Below are 19,674 nucleotides of genomic sequence, written 5' to 3' on the forward strand. Positions count from 1 at the left end.
GAAAAACAGGACCCTGTCACGTTCATCAAAAAGGTTGCGGTACACTTTAAGGACGCCATTCAAGTGTGTCTCGATGAGTCCACCCCAATAGTGAAATTATTAAATTTTTTAGTATAATCTCAGAGTACATCAAAAAAGCTCTTTGTTAAGATTAATAAAAAAGCCGCTCAGAAAAAAGGATGGTTCGACTCCAAGTGCACTAAGACCTAAACAAAATTAAAATATGCCTCACATAACATTAATAAAAATCAAGACGAAATTAAAAAGGCCAGAAAAGATTATCGGTAGGCAATAAAGGAACGGAAAGACGCCTTAAAAGACTAGGCTTGGCATGCCCTACATATAGCTACAGAAAACAGAGACTCTTCAACTTTTTGGAAAGCAGTTAATGCACCCTTCTTGGCTAATAAACATTCAGCCAAGTTGAAGATAGCTATTACCGGTGCTGAATAGGTAGATCACTTTGTTAACTTGAATAGTGATCCAGCGGGCAACGTAGCTGAAATTAATACCTTAATAGATGAACCCGAGCTCGCGCTAATTGGGCTAGATCTACGTTTCGAACTGTCAGAAGTTAATCGAGCTATTGAGTCAAGTATACAAGGGAAAGCCCCCGGTCCTGACGGTATCCCTGTGGATCTTTTTATATCTAATATTCCATTATGGGGACCGTTTTTAACTCAAGTCATTAATGCAAGCTGCTCGGCCCACTTTCCATCAATTTGGGCAGAATCGACATTGGTACCGATATTTTAAAAAGGGGACAGAGAGAACCCTATGTGCTATAGGCCAATTTCCTTAATGGACTCTACAGTCAAAATTGCGGTCCCAATTATTCTAAATAGACTACAAGAATGAGCTAATGATAACACTATTATTAGCGACTTACAATATGGCTTTCGCAAAGGAATGGGCACGGTGGAACAGGGACTCAATCTGTCAATTCTGTTAGGCAAGTACACTAAGGCCAAAAAAGGAAGGTTATTTTTAGCATTCGTTGATTTAACTGCGGCTTTTGATTGCGTTATTCAAAAGAAACTCTGGATACTTTTAGAGGGATTGGGGGTGGACAAATCACTTTTACTATTTTTGAAGCAGCTCTACTCAGAGGCAAAGGCAAGAGTCCGTTATGGGGTAGGGGGGGAGTGCACAAAGTCCTTCGACATTAAGAGAGTTGTGAGGCAGAGATGTGTCCTGGCACCCTTCCTCTTTACTTTGTATGTAAATAACTTAGGGCAGGTATTACAGGAAGGATGCCAGGACCTACCGCTGGTGGACAAACATCCCATTCCAGCATTAATGTATGCGGACGATGCGGTCCTTATGGCCCGCACCCCATTGGGGCTCCAAAGTGTAGCATCTAGCTTTGCCAAATTCATGAGCGATTTGGGTCGCTACGTTAACACTTCAAAAACTTTTATAATAAAATGTGGGGCAGGAAGTAATAAGAGTAGAGATTTTTATATTGATTCAAAAAAAGATAGAATGCACAAAAACCTTTTCTTATTTAGGGATTTTAGTTGATCAAGGGAGGACATGGAAACAGGCCATTAAAACGAGGAGACTATTATTTACCAAGACACCTGCAGCCCTTTCAAACTTTAGTAGAAAACTAGGTAAAAGATCGCCAGTTGAATTGCTAAAAATATACAAAGCAAAGTGTGTTTCTATTGCTACGTATGGCGCCGAAGTTTGGGGACACGCCAACGTTAAATTCTTGCAGGTAGCCGAGAACTCTTTTCTTAGGTTTTTGTTGACCGTCCCCTCCAGTACTCCTACACATATATGTCACACAGAATTAGGTCTGCCATATTTGACGGACATTATTCAAATGCAGCCAGTATTACTCTGGCACCGGAGCTGGACCACAGAGGAAAAATGTGCTAAATTGACAAATAATGAAGGCTAGGTGTGGGTTAGACGGTGCCTTGCATATTAAGTGCCTAAATTATATAAAACAATTTACATGCAATCTTGGTTACCCTGAATACTACACTGATCCAATTTCCATGTGCACTGTTTCTAGAAAATAACTTAAAACTAGCTGTTTCTGTCTGCTTGAAGCAAACAGAAACAGTTCTATTATGATTAAACCAACTGTCCAGGCGCATTATCTCACCCTGACGTCAACTATCATTCAGCCTTACTTGAGGATTGTTACTGGAGATTATGATAGATTCTTGCTAGTGCACTTTAGATTAAACACTATTCATAGAACAATTAGTTTCCCCGAGTTGAATGATTAGGCCAGATCATCAAGTAATTGTCCATGTGACATTTTATTCTGTGCAGCGAAAGAGATGGATTCGTCCAATCCTAAGGTCCCTTGGCCTTAGACAATGTCGGCCAGCATTATTGAATCTACAATTGTTAGAGAATGTCTTTGTTATTACCTATATTTTACAGTTCTTAAAAAATGTTTTTAAATGCAAGAAAACCATATTGCTATTAGATTATTTTATTGGTGAATAAGTAAATATACAAATTCATGTGCATATAAGGACCTTTAGGATTGTATATCTTACACCTTTTGAGACTGCTCCTGCAAAGACTTCGGATTCATGGCCTGGCAGTCGGAGCACTACTTTGGGACGTGGTCGCGCTCCAGGCACCAGAGGCACACGAGATGCGGATCCGTGACGGACATCAATTTGTGACAGGAGTCACAAAGCTTGAAGCCGGTCCGACGATGGGCCATCCCTCGTACAAACAGGAGTCGAAGAGTCAAAAAAAGAGGTTGAAAAAAGTTTAGTCAAAAATGACTAATGGGCAAGCTCTCTCCAGATCTGCGCTGTCGGCACGGAAAAAGACAACTGACAGCAAGCAGGGGCGGCATCTAAGTAGACACCACAACGTCATCCCGGCGACCACGACGGGCGCGGAGTCGATCGACACCCAGGGGTACTGCTACAGAAAAATTCTCCGGGTCCAGTCTGATGTCTGGGGGTAACTCTAAGGTAAGGAATCTATAACTAATGGCTTCTTTCAGATTCAGACATTCCCCTCGAGACAGCTTGAAGGACATGCTTTGTATAAGTCTGCAGGACTAGATCTGGTTTTGGCAGGCCTGGAGTTTGATCCCTCACTTATATCACTACAGTGGAGATATCTAGAGAATATGGATTCACTTCAGAATCCAATCACTTTATGTTTTTATAGCACTGACCTTGCCTGACTCATCTAGGAGTCTCTCAGGAGTGTGGAGAACAAGTCTGGTAATTAGACAAAAAGCACCTTCAACCGTCTAACTTGGGACATGCAAACCTTTTCTTTTAACGCTTGGTCTTAGAGGTCATGTTGAGACAGGCATCACAAGTCCATCTATCTTGAGAATAACCTTTTTCAATACATCATATTTGCTACACCATCCTCAAGTTAATGAAATACACCTGTAGATCTGATAGTATCCCCATGGCAATAGAATTGACACTGTCTATGTAAATAGGTTTTATACATGCACCAGGTCATTGTAAATATTTTAAAATTCAAAAATAGTATAGGAGAGTATGCACAGAGAATGGGATGAAATGATTACACTGACCACACAATCACAGGGGGAAGTTTCTTCTGCTACACAGAACCATAGAGTACTGAGTGTGAGCTTATTGACAACTACTTCTGAATCATAACGGATGAGTTATTTCTGAAAAGAAAGGCTGAGCAGAGAGGTGTAGGAAATATACGTGATGAACAGGCTTGCAACACTATGGACGGCTTCTGGGAGATTGATGAACATGTTAAGGGGTTTGGGAGTGCTTCTTTTATATTGTATCCTGTATCATTGATAGTGCTAAATTGACAAACAGACTATACAAAGTTGTGTTTATTTTTTTATATCGTTTACTAATCAGTTCTTATGGCTTATTTATAGATCAAAAGGACATGTTTATGTATGTCAGAGATTCGCTATCTTGTACTGCACTTGTTCTGGGCATCTCTCTGTATAATGCCTAAAACAGAATTTACACAAAAAAAAACCAAAAACAGATTATCTGTCAAACATGCAAAGATAATTTTGACATGGGACTGAACACTTGTGCAGTTTGGTACAAACGAAGCAAAACTGCACACAAATAATCTGGAGTGCAGCATATGAAGGTGAAGGCAGCAAATATGAAAAACGCTTACCTCCAAAACTTGAATGTGTCCACAGGCAACAGCTCGCAATAGCTACGTACACCACCAACTGTAAAACGTTTGACCACCAAAGTAGGCCTGTGATGGGACAATCACTTTGAAGGGTGTCTGGATCAGAATATGGCTCTATTTATCAGAGAAGTCAAATAGACTCCTTTATATTATGAGGCATCTCCACCAGAACAATAAGAGTAACTTGTCATTGGTGACAATTCTCTAGTAACAAATCCAGCAGTAAGTTCTAGCCAGAGCAGGTCAGCTTCAGTTTTAAGTCCCTCATGTATACCCTCTTACCACCTGTAAAATATAAACTGAGAGGAATAAATGTAAACTGGTTGGACTTCTGTTAAAAAATCAAACTCTACTCTTGGGTCCAATGAGTTAAACAAACACACAATAAGCTAAGAAACACTTTCTCGAAACCCATGATTTAATCATTAACAACCTCATATTCTATATTTCATCAAGTGCCTCACTGAATTCTGGTTCACTGAGCTCCGTAACCATCTTAAATTAAACTATTGTTCCAAATAACAACATTATCCAAAAGGGGAGAAAGAGCAGAAGAGAGTGCTCAGTGGTCATCATGAGATAACAACAAATGGGATACACACCATATTAAATGTACTCCTGCACAATGTATGATCAATGCCAGCTCATACATAGTCCATAGTGGCCCTGATTTACCATTTCTCAGGGCACAATGGATCCCCCTGAGGTGAGTTCCACTAGCTAGCCCTACCCTGCAAAATCCTGACACGAAAATATTGATGACATTAGATGCAAATCTATAGGTGGCAACTCATACGTATAAAAGGAAGAAAAACTGCAAACATCACTCGGTTTTGCTAAAATACTCAATGGAATTCAAAATACACACAGCAAGTCATTGAATGGAGTTGATCTTGATGATGATCATCAGAAGAGCAAATCTAGCTATGCTACGCAGACAAGGTTAGACTATCCATCACAGAATACAATGCATACCCGCTGGATAAAATCCAGTGTCTTCAGGCACATAAGACATATTATGAAGGTAGACGGATCAGAGTTCCAAATTCCACCCTCTACTGATGGGATCAAACAGCTTTGAAATAATCCGATGTGGCATTTACTATAATCAATCAAAAACTACAGAGCGAGTCACACTTCTAAAAAGGGTAACAGTTAATTTGGAAGCAAATTAATCAAACATGATTCAATGCTAGCCCCAAGTGCACCAATAAGATACTGATAAATTGGGTCTAGTGCAAAATACATGGATTGGTTCAAAAGAGCTAAAATGCACTTCTAATCTTATGAATTCACCGAGTAATTAATCAGAAGACAGAAATCTTCAGCATTTTAGATATACTCTGAACCCAACACCAAAACCATTCCTCTCAATTCTGGACTCAAAAACTGCAAATATAGGGAACCACATATTAAAGACTTATACCCACCCTTACCTCTCGTCAGCTTTTACATGACTAGACCCATGGAGGTATACAAAAAATTGATGAATGGAATGCCACTGGTAAGCACTCGGGCCGCATCCCAGTCCATCGTTATTTTACACACTAAGCCACCTCAGTTGAACCCAGCCATAGGCAAATCAGTCTTCTGTCACCTATGCCACAAAAAAACAAGAAAGAAAAATTGCCAACACCTAAACGTGGTGGCCATATTCCTGCAATAAACAAATAAAACGTAAACATCTTTGCAAGCAGGTGTACTTAGAAGAGGTACATTCTAGTTTTAAATCGCACCACAGGAAAATATTAATCTTATTGGGCCAAATAAAGTTACTACTAACTTTAAATTACTCTACTTGAAGACATAATTAAAACACACAATGGTGACTAACAAAATAACAAAGCATAAAGAACGGAAAGGAAAAAACACTGGCAAAGTAATTTATAGGGCACTAGCTTTGACATTGAAGTCCACTTCTTAAGGAAGACATGCACACCTGATGGTGAAAAATGTTGTCACACTCAGTGCTTGAGAATGAATGGCAGAAGTGAACTAACCCCTCTTCCCGTGCTATATGCTATGGTGGATGAGAGTGGAAGCATACAGCAAGCAAAATAAATGCAATGTTACATTTGCTATTGCTTCCTCAGTAGAGACCTCAAACAGGTCAGCTTTGAATCTTCCTAAGGTGTTTGTGCTACTTAGAAGGAAATATTCTCTGGGCTCATGCCCCTTGACTGCAAACTGCATTAATTTTACAGCTAATTATTTTACCTTTGTTAAAGCTATTAAAATGTATTCATGAAATAAGTCATGAAATCGATATGATATTTCTCTGAAGCTACTCTTTATTAAACTTAAATTCATCTTGTAAGTTACCGATGCAAATGTCAACAAACTCAGTTACCTCCTCTCTTCACACTCTTCAAATTCTAAATTGTATTGTTTCTCAAAACATGGAGTACTAACAAGTGTCTGTAACGTCCTTGGCACTAGTCCTGCATATTCGAGTAGAGGATGACACAGACACAGCTTCTATGCTTGCTTAACTGGCCAAGAGCATGTGTGCCCAATCCCTTTTATTGGCAGGGTCACCTGACTGGTGACTCCTGTGATGGATGGAAATAGGGTGGGTATTAGTGATGCCTCAGGGGAGGGGCTACTTCATTAGGTGTCAAGCAGGACACTACATTCCCCCCAAAATCCAAACAAAAGGAGAACATGTCCTACTTGTAGAAACAAAACAAAATAAACTAGACATCACTGAGTCTACAGAAATCTAGAGATAATGAGGACAGCAGTTGATGCATGGACTGAAGATGCTGGCTGTAACAGGACATCTCTGCTCGAATTGATAATTTAACCTGTGTGAGACAGGACACAAACACTGGTTCCAAAAAGGCCAAGACCCTCTGGAAGCATACCGGAAGGAGTTATGTCCATAGTATAGAGTTGGTCTACTCTGCTTGTGCTCAAAATGATTTGTTGTTGGTGTCTACAATTCAAAAGGAGTGCATCGGGAGCCTACTTGGAGCGCATTGCAAAGCTTGACTAATGGTGTAGCTTGACTCACTGTAGACGGTCTTGTAGTGGGTGGAAGACAGTCTGCAACCTGTTGGAGTCTCTGTTTCGAGGTTCCACTACCCACTGGCATAAGTTGGTGGGCAAATATCAGGTTCATTTCTCGCTTGTGGAGCTCCCTTTGATGGGTTGCAGCAGGCCTGCATGTTGTCTGTGCCTCGTCTGGGTCACTGCAACAACACCGCTGAGGAGCCACAGTCTAGTTTCTTGTACAACTGCAGGGGTAGATACAGCATAGGCAAGCTGTGCTGTCGCCACAGGGATCAAGATGCAGGCGGGGTGAGCAGGTACAGGTGGTCGACTGATTCTTAAGAGTGCCACTGGTACTTCTAGCATGTGAGTATAATGACGTTGTTGGACTCCACTCTGGTTGTTCGATGCTCAAGGAGTGGCAATGATGATGCTGTAGACATGGACAGACATGATGGAGTCATGTGGTGAACCTGTATGATAGATGGGGATCACTTGCCTTGATGGTTGTAGAATTCCTTCTTTGGTCGATTAACTTGGAGTAATGGCAGCCAGGTGCTTGCATCCTTTATTTGTGGAGGCATCTGCATCCTTTAGCTTGTTTTCTGTGGTCACTGAGCTGCCGGTGACTGTGTCTGGACGGTGCCTTGGAAGCGTAGGGCAGAGACTCTGTCCGTGTGCGCTTGCAGCTTACTCTTAGTGCTCCTGCTATGCTGTCCCCAGGTGATCCTCGTTTCACTTTGGTGGTTTGTTAGTGTGCATAAATGTGCTCTGTCAGCGGTCCAACTCTCCTTGAGCGAGCCTTTTAGGCCTGACCACTCTTTATCTTCCATCCTCCTGGGCTTAGTTGTTTATCAGGTTTCCCAGTGTGAATCAGCAGGTCACGGTCTTCTACTCATTAGTTTATTTTCCTGTTGTTCTCTTGGTGAGACGTATGCACTTTCTTCGGGACTGCTCAACTGGGCTTCTCAGTGGTCGACTATCTCTGTAGTCCGGCCACCAGCTTCGGGTGTTGAGTCTCCCTGTTTTCTTGGGTGCTGTGTTGCACCTTTCTACACGTTGCGTGCTCCCTCTTCCAGGAAACTCTATGAGCTGTGGTTCTGCCTCCTCGTGTCTGGGTGGTGTAGGACTCTTGCATTGAGGCTCTGCTGTTATCAGGCATGGTTGGCAAGGGTGCGGCACAGTGAGTCTTGTGGTTGTGGTGTCTCTGGGGTTGTGGGAACTAAGTCTCTTTAGTGGGTGGCACTCAGTGGGCTGCACCTCATGCTCTGGATATCCTCCTGTGATGCCTCCACTCTTGTGTCACACAAAAGTCAGGGTCAGAGCGCTCCCCTCCACTTTCGCTGCTCGGCTCCTCTAATCATCTCCTTAACTTGTTGGGGAAACAGGCTTCTCTCTGTCCATCGCTGAAGCCGGCCCCTCTCTGGAGTCAGCTCCCTGGTGGTGTCGCAATGCAGTATTAGCCTCTCCTTTGGGCTTGGCAGACCAAAACTGGGCGCCTCGGAGGTCGACCACTGCTGTTGGCTCTTGGCTGGGGTGGGATTGCAGGCTTAGCCACCCTGGTTCACTTGTGCCATTTTCTGTTTGGCAGTGTCCCTACTTCTGTTTTTACTTTTGGCAAGTGAGGACCTGGTGCATTTGATACTACATCTGTTTGCCTTTGCTGAGGGCATATCAGGTGGATATCCAGCTCAAACGGTGTACCTCCAGTGCACCGATCCTTACGCCTTACACTGCCTCAGATTTCTACCTGTGGCGAGTTGCTGGTGGAGCAGGGCCCTTGCAGGAGACAGTTTCATTTCTTCCTCACAGCACTGACAGGCAGCTATCAGGTGACATAGGGTGTCTTCCATTCCCGTCTGGCATTAGATACTCACAGCTCTTGTCCCGAGGACTACGAGGAAGGCAGGGAGCTGCTCCTGTAGATACTTTGGCTACTATGGGTAAGTGCAGTCTTTTGCGTATCAGCGGCGTTGTGCCGAAGCCGTTCAGCTGGAGCCCGCTCTCACCAAGTCCAGCCTCTCTGTACTCAGGCCACCTGGGTTCCCCTCTTCCCCAAGCTGCTTGAAGGACACATGCCCTATTTACTCTGGATTGATGGCACTGCTGCTCTTCCTTCATGTTGGGGCTGAAAACCATGCAGCGCTATCTTCTTGTTGCGGCGCCTGGTCGCGCTCCTTGCTTAATCCTCATTGGTGGTGCTACTTCTCACCCTCCTCAACAGGATGAATGTTGGCCTTCTTGATGTAAGGAAGGCATCAGCCAGTCGGAACTGGTCATGGCGCGGGACACAACTGGTGACTGCCCACCTCTCAGTCAATGTAATGTCGTGGGCACTAGGCCCACACAATAAAGTAGAGAACGACACAAACACTGCTTCTGTGTGTCCTCAACTGGCCACACGCACATGCATCCCACCCTTTTTATTGGCAGGGTCACATAATTGGTAACACCTGTGATAGATGGGCGTGGGGTGAGTGTTAGTGCAGCCTCGTGGGATGGGCTGCTTTATTACAGGTCCAGCAGGACACCACAGAACTGTGTTGTTTCTTGAACAGTAAACATGCAGATTGACCCTGAGATAACAGACAGTGCAATGATTATTTATATCACATAGAGAACACACACAATCCTAGAAGCAGGACGGCTCAGTCAAATAAATGTTTTCCTCCCCAGTACACAAATTCAAATCCTGCCATCTCTAGAGTATGTAATTTGTATATATATTTTATATGTTATTTTCAGTTTGGTCTAAGGTAGTGGAAAAAAAACCACGGTGACTCAAAACAGAAAAACAATTGTCAGATTCAAAACTTAAACAAGCATTAAAAAATTGGACACAGGGAAAGCTTCTCGTGTTTAAGTGCACATTGTGAAACAGCAGAATTTCGCTACTGTCAGAAAGGTAGTTAAATAGCAAAAGTGAGCAGACCCTGTGCCGCGCGCCGTATGCCAAGGTGCGTGGAATAAAAATGTGTATGACAACAGATCAATGGAGGAAAAGTCCTGGCTCAAAGCCCCCATAAGTAAGTACAATATAAATATGCGTTAAGCAAAATCAAAATGTCTTGGCTAAAGTAAGACCTAGAAAGCATGACCCCCACAACACCTGTCTTAAATGCCCCCCCATGGCTTCCAGGATTACATTTAAAATCCAGTGTACAATATCATGCACACGTCCTACATGTGCAAAGTTGTCGTGTGCTTATAGAAAGCAGATACTTTAATTCAGAGTCTTCAGATGAGGAATCTACCAAAAAATTATCTCGAAGGCTCAATAAAAAGAGCAGCAGCATACAGGTAAAGTCCTCGGTGTTTCAAGGCTCCAACAGTACACTGCCTTAAACTTAGAATAGGCAAAGCTTCCATGCTTCAGCAAACTCGTTAGGCAAGAATTTGACTAAGGACCGTCAGCAAACAACTGCCACGGGCTGTTACAAAAAGAATAGACCAGAAGAATGTCCTTGCATCTGAGCACTACAGTTCTACAAGGTATTGACACATCAGGCAATGAACACTGATATCCCAGAAGGTCACCTATGCACAACTGTAAAGGATGTTATACACCACCTAATCTCAGTGGGATGTCTTTGTGCCAAGTTTCATCCACCTCCATATCTAAATCAACAAATGCATCTAGATGCTATTGTTCGGATTGGACGTGGTGGAGCTCAATCCTACTAAAACAGAATGCCTGTTATTTGCCAAGAACAATAAACAAGATGTAGTACAAACCATAGTTCAATGATAAGAAGCTTAACTGCTCCGCATTCCAACTTTCACCGATAGTCAAGTCACTTGGATTCACTCTGAACACCAACCTCACAATCAAGGAATACATTATATTAGAGAATGGTTCTGCCACTATAAGACACAAAGAACACTGATTGTCAGATGATTATCTGACACCAATATTTTGTGGGCCTCCCTCATTTTCACTCAAAACTTATGGAGGCAAATCCTTCATGGGGCTGGGGTCCAAAATGTGAAGCCTACTTCCCACATCTCTCTGCTTCATTGAAACTGAGGCAAAATGTTAAAAATTGCTTAAAGCCTGGTTCTTTCTTGCACCAGATGCACTTTGTTCTTCTCTCATATAATTCCACCACCCTTTCTATTTTAGATTCATATACTGTTACTTAGGCATCTGTGTTTTGCCTAGCATAGCGCCAGGATGCTCAACTGCGAGTGACACCTGCGCTCTGCAAGTATCAAATTCATTCATTCACTCATAAAACAACAAAGAGGGCCTGGTATCAGCTCTCTCTTCTAAAGAAAGTCAAACTATTTCTTCTAGAAAGTGACCTGATAAGTGCTGTGCAAGCCCTAGTCACATCTGGATGGTGGTAATGCTACTACTAATGACCTCCCAAACTCCACATTGGCACCCCTTAAGGGCATCCTACGTGCCACAGCATATGTCAGACACGTCTTGAAGTAGTATGATCACATCACCCCATCCTGATGGAACTCAATTGGCTTTTCTTGCTGGCCTGCACCATCTTCTAAACCAGCTCTATCATTTACAAAGCTTTCACAACCAGCACACCTGCTTATCTTGCAGACAAGTTTACCATCTGTGGTGGATATTGGCGCAGCCGCAGCGGGGCACCATCATAATACAGACTGAGAAAGTTCAACAAGAAAAAAAACAAGACAGTAGGCCTCGTCAATATAAACAGCTAGGATCTGGAACAACCTTTGCTCTTGTCGACTTTATGCTGGTCTTTGATCAAAAACAGCTCTCCACTGCTTTTTGGCTAGCTTTGTGCTATAAAAATATCATGTACACTCATACATGCTTACTAGAGCTAAGAATACTTCTTTAGCCTGATCTCTTATGATTTAGAGAGTGCCACGTTCATGTAAATTTCGGCTTACACTAGGATTTTTTTTTCTTAGTATGAGTGGAACTAGACTTTCACAGTAGAAACTAGTGCTGTGACAGAGGTGAGTTGCAATCTATTGCAGACATGATCTCCGAATCTCTAGGTGGACTAAGATATAAAATATTAACAGAAAATAATAATATTATTGACAAAAATGCCCTTTGTGAATGTGATCATCGTAAAAACATTTTAAACTGTTGTATGAAATAAGAGGCACAAAACAGAATAAAACACCCTGTTAAAAGCTCCAGACTATCAGTAGATGTCCATGATTAAAAAAAAGTATCAGTGTCACCGCCAGAAATACTAAACTTTTGGGTGTCATTTTGGCTGTATGCAGCCACTAAAAAGTTTGATTAGAAAAATCCCTAAACTGGGGTAAGTACTTTAAACAGGATAAAGAGTTAGGCAAACAAGTAAAAAATCTTGGGAAAACTGAATCAAAGAAGATGACATTTACTTATTTATTTAGTTGGACATTTGGTATCGCCCACAACTCACTCCCGGGGGAGTATCTCGGCCCTGCACAGCTCAAAAGAGGATAAAACATTGTAAAACAGTCAAGTCTTCAAACCTTCTAAAAGGAGGTGAAGTCTGAGCAAGAGCGAAGACTAAGAGCGAGTTTGTTCCAGTGATACGGAGCAGTGTAAGAGACTGCTTTTAACTAACGTGTGCTGCGCCGCGTCACGGACTGAATTGGTGACACGAGAGCGCAATTGTGATCTCTGTACTGTACTGTCTGTGGGGTTTTTAGCGGGGCTGGGAGAATTTGTGACGAACTGTATTGGATTTGGAAATGTTTTAGTTAAAAAATTGCAATAGACTTTTAAAACAATTTTGCTCTTACCCGCACTTTAAAACTTGACCCATCCTCGCGCTTGCGAAGGATTGAGCTTTAGTAACGTCCGGTTGAGAAGTATTTTTCCTCACTTCCGGGTGCCATTTTAGCGCCGCCATCATTGTTGACGCTCTAGTGGTTCATATTGGCACAGCTGACCCTCTATTTAGGAGGGGCCATGCAAGCGCGCAGTCCTAAGACTGCTTTTAACTAACGTGTGTTGCGCCGCGTCACGGACTGAATTGGTGACACGAGAGCGCGATTGTGATCTCTGTGCTGTACTGTCTGTGGGTTTTTTAGCAGGGCTGGGAGAATTTGTGACGAACTGTATTGGATTTGGAAATGTTTTAGTTAAAAAATTGCAATAGACTTTTAAAACAATTTTGCACTTACCCGCACTTTAAAACTTGACCCATCCTCGCGCTTGCGAAGGATTGAGCTTTAGTAATGTCCGGTTGAGAAGTATTTTTCCTCACCTCCGGGTGCCATTTTAGCGCCGCCATCATTGTTGACGCTCTAGTGGCTCATACTGGCACAGCTGACCCTCTATTTAAGAGGGGCCATGCAAGCGCGCAGCGCGCAGCGGGCGCGCCAGAGGCAAGCCCGTCTGCGCCCGTCCGCGCCTCGGTCGCACCTAGCATCAGCCAAGATGCTAGAACCGGGGTAAGTCTAGTGAAATACACTAGGGAGCAACTATTAGACCATAGGGAACAAGGTCAGTGGGGGGAAGAAAGTTATTGTGACGCCACAGCCTAGCCTGGTCCTTGAGTGTGGCTTGATTAACTGCCGCTCCTTAGCAAAACATCATCAGGAAGTCTCTAATATGGTGGAAGATCTGCACTTGGATGTGTTATTCCTCACGGAGACGTGGTGTAGTGATGACTCCTCGGTGGAACTAGGGTTTGCCTGCCCGGAGGGCTATAAGATCTTCCACAAGCCCAGAGCTACTGGACGGGGGGGGGAGGGGTCGGGGTGATGTTTAAAGATACGTGGGGCTTTGCCCCATTTAAGGTTGATGAGGTGGCGGGCATTGAGTTACTAGGATTCTCCCTACAAGAACAGAGAGGGAGGCTCCTTACAGGGATGGTTAGTTACAGACCCCCAAGTTCTAACACACAGTACCAAACGCTTCTGGATGTCATTGCGGCTCAGTCGCGGACTCATTCAAGAATGCTGCTTCTGGGGGATTTCAATATGTGGGAGAATGGTACTTTAGACGGCCACCTAAGAGATCTTAGGGAAACATGTGAGAGTTTTAGCCTGCATCAGCTGGTCCAGCAACCTACCCATCAAGGAGGGCACATTTTGGATCTCCTGTTTGCTGATCTCAATGAAACTGAGGTGGTCAACATTCTACCCCAGACCTGGACTGACCATTCGTTGATCCAGTTTCGGATCTGTATACCTGAGGGAAAAACAACTAGAATACCTCCTGTCACATATCGTATGGGAAGAGATTGGGCAAAACTCGTGAGGAGTAGGGCTGAGCCACTTTTTCACAATTTGCCGCCTTTTGATCCCCATGAGTCAGTGGCTGAGAATTACCGTCTGTACCAGAAGTACATCCTTGAGGTATTAGATCAGCATGTGCCTCTGAAACGCTTGAAGGCCAGATTAAAACACTCTGCACCGTGGTACACTGAAGAGCTGAGTATCACACGTAGATCCTGTCGACAGGCAGAAAGGAAATGGCGCAGGCATTATGCTGAGCATGATAAAGTGGCTCTAAAAAATGTACAAGCTCAGTATAAAGAGTTGATGGCTAAGGCTAAGGCGGACTTTATCAACTCCATCCTGTCAGCACCAAATAGCACCAGAGCCCTTTTTAAGATCATTAGGGACCTCCTTTGATCCCACTAGTGTGGGAAATAAAGTTGTTGCGTCTCAGGCGCTATGCGATAAAATCGCCTCTCACTTTCAGGAGAAAATTGCAAAAATTGTAGGAGGATTAAATATGTGCGACCCCTCTCCTCTAAATGATAATGGACATACGTCCCCGGAAGAACTAGAGAGAGTATCCTCACTGGAGTATTTTATACCACTCACTAATGAGCTGCTTAACAACTGTGCACAGAATGGGAGGTCAGGGTCTCCACTAGACCCCCTACCCAATAAGATCTGGAAGGAACATGCTTCAGCTTTGCTCCCTCGGCTGTGGCAGATATGCTGCCAATCTTTGGAGGAAGGGGTGGTGCCTGAAACATGGAAGCTGGCAGTAGGTAGTCCATTATTAAAGAAGCCCTCTCTGGACCCAGGAGATCCTGCCAGTTTTAGACCCATTTCTCTGCTGCCTTTTCCTATAAAAATAATTGAAAAGGTAGTGAGTAGATCTCTCTCTGGGTATCTGGAGGAGTTCCATCTCCTGGATAAGAGCCAGTTTGGCTTTAGACCAGGTCACGGAACGGAGACAGCTCTGGTCACGGTGTTGGATAACCCGCGGATGCGGGCGGACAGAGGCCTTTCGTCAGTACTGGTCCTCTTAGACATGTCAGCCGCATTCGACACGGTTAACCACCGAATTCTGTTGAATAGGTTGGAGCATCTGGGAGTGAAGGGACGTGCCTTGAGATGGATACAATCCTATCTCACAGGGAGACAACAGGTGGTCTCCCTGCCCCCTTTTACCTCCAGTAGGACCCTGGTGGAACATGGGGTCCCCCAGGGATCGGCCATCAGCCCCATCCTTTTCAATATTTATTTGCAGCCTTTAATTCCGATTATCAAAGCGTATGGGATCGATCTCATTAACTACGCGGATGATACCCAACTAGTGTTCTCACTGGAGGGAAAAGGCGCCTTGACCATGGATGACTTCCAGAATTGTATGTGTCAACCATCGGACTGGCTCAGGGCTAACTCACTGCAATTCAATGGAGGCAAGACCGAGGTGATCTATTGCCCCCCGGCAGGAGTAAGAGATTTGCCTTTTGACTTTAGAATGGCCCCAGAAGTGGAACCCATTATCCCAGTGACAAAGGTGCGGAATCTGGGGGTCATGTTTGACAATGACCTCCAAATGGCTTCTCAAGCTAAAAAAACAGTGGGGGTGTGCTTTGCTCTTATGAAAGCCCTACGGCAGATTCTACCTGTCTTGCCTGTGGAGAAAAGACCTTTGGTGGTCCGTAGTATCATCCTGAGTAGGCTGGACTACTGCAATTCTCTGTATCTAGGAGCTCCTCTTTACATCTACCAGAGTTTGCAGAGGGTCCAGTCTATGGCAGCCAAACTGGCGCTGAACAGGAAACGTGGTTCGTCAACCACGCTGGCGCTTCAAGAGCTTCACTGGCTTCCTATGAGGGAAAGGGTTACGTTTAAATCCCTGTGTATTGTCTACAGAACGGTACATGGTCTTGGCCCTATCTCTCTACAAGAGAAAATATCCTGGTACAAACCTCAAAGGACTCTCCGTTCATCGAATGCCTTCTTGCTAAACACCGGTAGGATCAAGAAGGCCAGGATGGGAGGAAGGGCCTTTAGTACAGTGGCCCCGCGACATTGGAATGAACTTCCCCTGACTATTAGACAGGCTAACTCCTTGATGGATTTCAGGCGAAGTTTGAAGACTTGGCTCTTTCCTAGGGAGGGGCACATGGTCTCTTAATTCTCCTTCTCCTGATCGGCATCGGCTTTCCATCTCCCCTCTTCTCTTCCGTTTCTGATGCCACACATTTTGTTGGTCTAGAAGTCTCTTTCCATCACAGTCCGAGCTCCAAGATACCCGTTGGGTGATAGCTGCGCGGTATAAGTACAAAATACAAATACAAAATCTGCCCCATATCTCAAGGTACGGATGCGTGGGATCAGCATAAGTGCTGTATCTGAAAATCTTAAACATCTAGGAGGCAGGTAGGGATATAGTCAAGTCGACTGATAGGCAGGACAAGACTTGTGGAGTGCCTTATGTGTCAGACAAGCATCATTTGAAAATAAACACTTTTTAATCAGCAGCCAGTGAGCAGCGAGCAAGAGAAAAGATTACATATTAGCCGTGCAGCGGTATTCTGGACCACCTGCAGTTTGGACATATTACATTTAGTTTTTCAGTTCTTACACAAAGGAAACCTAAATTATTGCATTAATTATTTTAAACGTTTCTTTCAAACGATCCAACACGAACTACGATAAAGAAAGAGTACTGAAAGTAAACTTACATGAGATGGGCATCGCTTCACTACTTCCTCTCTGAGGTGGAATTACTTTAGCATGTGTTGTGTACATTGGATAACAAAGCAGCCAGCTCTCATAACCACCTTCTAAAACTAAGGGTTCGCTCTGCAGTATTGTTTTACTTTCCCACTGTAAAAAAGAAAATAAAAGTTTGAATATAACATTTATATAATATATATATATATATATATATATATATATATATATATATATATATATATAGATAAATATACACACACACACACACACAATTACCTTGACTGATTTATTAATTACCTTGCATCTCTTAAACAGACCACCTTGAATAAGCATTTGACACTTTCTGGGAGAATGCACCCCCAAGAACTTGCAACCATTTTGAACATTCTCTCATTCGTGTTCCACATGTTGGAGAATGTGACCAGGAGTGCAAATCCCCAAAGCATTCTGAGTACTGGCAACCTGAGGTGTTCACACCACAATAGCAAGCCTTTTCCCGAGATTTTTACCGTCACCCATGAGCCATATTGAAATCTGCTTTACTCAACGCTAGTCTTTTTTTCATAGGACTCAAATAGAGCTAGTCTTATTTTTCATAGGACTCAAATAGATCACGTAACATTTAATTTCAAGTGGCCAAAAAACATCCTCCGGTTTATGTGGCAGTATTGCCGGGTGAGGCAATTGGAGCATGACCACATCTTGGACTGGGGTAAGACCTCCGATACACTGACAGATGAACTTGCTGGATTGGATCATTGGTTTATGGAGCAACTTGAGAGCCTGTTGAACATCAGCATTGGGATATAACCAAGGGTTGAGCAGAAACGTTTCTCACTTTCTCTTACATTTTAGAGCCAGTATGGAGAGGCATTTAAGCAAAAATGCAGGTCCTCCTATGGGTACACTCCTATGGTTACACTGATTATGTAGTTGCTAGGGGCTGAGATAACAGGGTTGCTCTTGGTCCCCCTAAAAGACTTCTACGACCATACATAAGGAAGATGAAGCAGTCATTAGGCACATTATATCAGAGATAACTGCAGAGGTTCACCGTGATATAGACAACTTGAAGAGGTGTCAGGGCTATCTCTACAGGGAGGCATGTCTATCTCCTCCATAATCCAGCCCCCACTTCAGCCATTCCACGATCTCACAGAAGGGATTTCATCGAATATAGTGAATTTCTGAGTACTATCAACAATTTGTTTTCTCAGTTTCAGAGGCCTGCGACCCACAACCCACCCTTCTCCGAAAAGAAAACACCTATTAGAAACTTACTTTTCTGTGAATGAGATCTATAATTACAATGCTAAAGTATACCGCAATGAACATAAAGATATTTTTAGAAGGTGCATGCCAATTCTATGTACGTTAATTTGGTAGATTACTTGTAGATAATTTCTACAGCCATATAATTTTCCATTAATTTAATAGGGAATTCTGAGAACTACCAACCATTTTACTTTCAATGTAGGGTTTTCACAAAGATGCTGACTCTAGTGGTGTGCCACTTAGCCTTCCTATAGCCCCACAGAGTTCTTGGCTTCAGGTCCAGGGAGACATGGTAAGGTTGATACAAGTCATCACCAGTATAAAAATGGTTTGGCAAGCTCTTGATCACAGACTTAATTTTCTTTGCTCCTTTTCTGTGAGGAGTGCACAGCATTGTTTGTGGTGCTTTGGGTGTGGCTACAACTGAACAAACAGGATATGACTGAGAAGTGACTCTGGTGGACCTTTCAGTTCAAGGTAATTGGTCTCCTCTGGACATCAGCTGGCAAGTGACTAGGAAGAAGCTGTCAACGGTGCTCTTGACTAAAGTTATCTGCAAAGGGCCAGTTGGTGATTATATAAATATACAATATATAGACCAATCCATATCTTATCCAGCACAAGTAGACTATCTGAGAGTTTAGTGTAAAAAGTTTTTAAAACATCTGTGAGCGGAAAATGGGCTCCTCCTTTTGCTGGTCACCATATTAGATGGATACACAAAGTGGTAGTGGATAGCTGTTTTAGCTACCCAGAGAGAAGTTCAGAGAGTTGCCTCAGAGGTTAGGAGTCCCTCTTTTGACCCATTAGACTTTTTTTTGGATTCTTGTTTGCAATGTTTCTGTCAGAGTTGTTATCTCAGTGTCAATCTTGTTCTAAATCTGCATGTTTACTGTTCAAGAAACAACACAGACTTTATCTATGCGCTCAGTGCTTTCTCCTTCATTCCACGTCTATGGGCTCTTTTCATAAAGGAGATGGTGCTGGTTTTGACAGCAGTGCAATACTGAAGCTTACTAAAAATATTTAATGTAGCTACTGCTTTGTCACTGTTGTGCAAAATGTTTGTCTAACATTAGCCATGACGCTTATGACTCATCACTAAGACACCCTGAAGCCCACAATGCATCAGAAAAATAGTTTGTTTTTCCCAGTATGGCTTGATATTGTGATTCCAAAAAAAGAAGTATGACGTGTTATATATACTCTGCAGCAGGTAGAGTATAATACATAAGAAGAAGAAGAATTACAAAAGAATTAGAACCAATTTAATAGTTTCACATAAGTAATGTTTTCCATTTGGTGCGTGTATGGACTACATGGACTGTAAAGCAGAACAATCAGCTCCCAACAAGTGGTGCTGGGCATATAGCATAATTAGTG

The 19,674-nt window shown here is 43.1% G+C and overlaps 1 protein-coding gene across 1 annotated transcript in view; it reads right to left on the minus strand.

The window, feature by feature from the left end:
* USP8 (ubiquitin specific peptidase 8) overlaps positions 1–19,674 on the minus strand; it is a 724,285-nt gene that overhangs the window by 430,590 nt on the left and 274,021 nt on the right. Inside the window, exon 8 of the mRNA XM_085644251.1 lies at positions 17,022–17,166. Coding sequence (XP_085500377.1) covers positions 17,022–17,166 — 145 coding nt within the window. The remainder of the gene's footprint in view (positions 1–17,021; positions 17,167–19,674) is intronic.

This window comes from Triturus cristatus, chromosome 3_1 (genome assembly GCF_964204655.1).
Source record: "Triturus cristatus chromosome 3_1, aTriCri1.1, whole genome shotgun sequence".
NCBI lineage: Eukaryota > Metazoa > Chordata > Amphibia > Caudata > Salamandridae > Triturus > Triturus cristatus.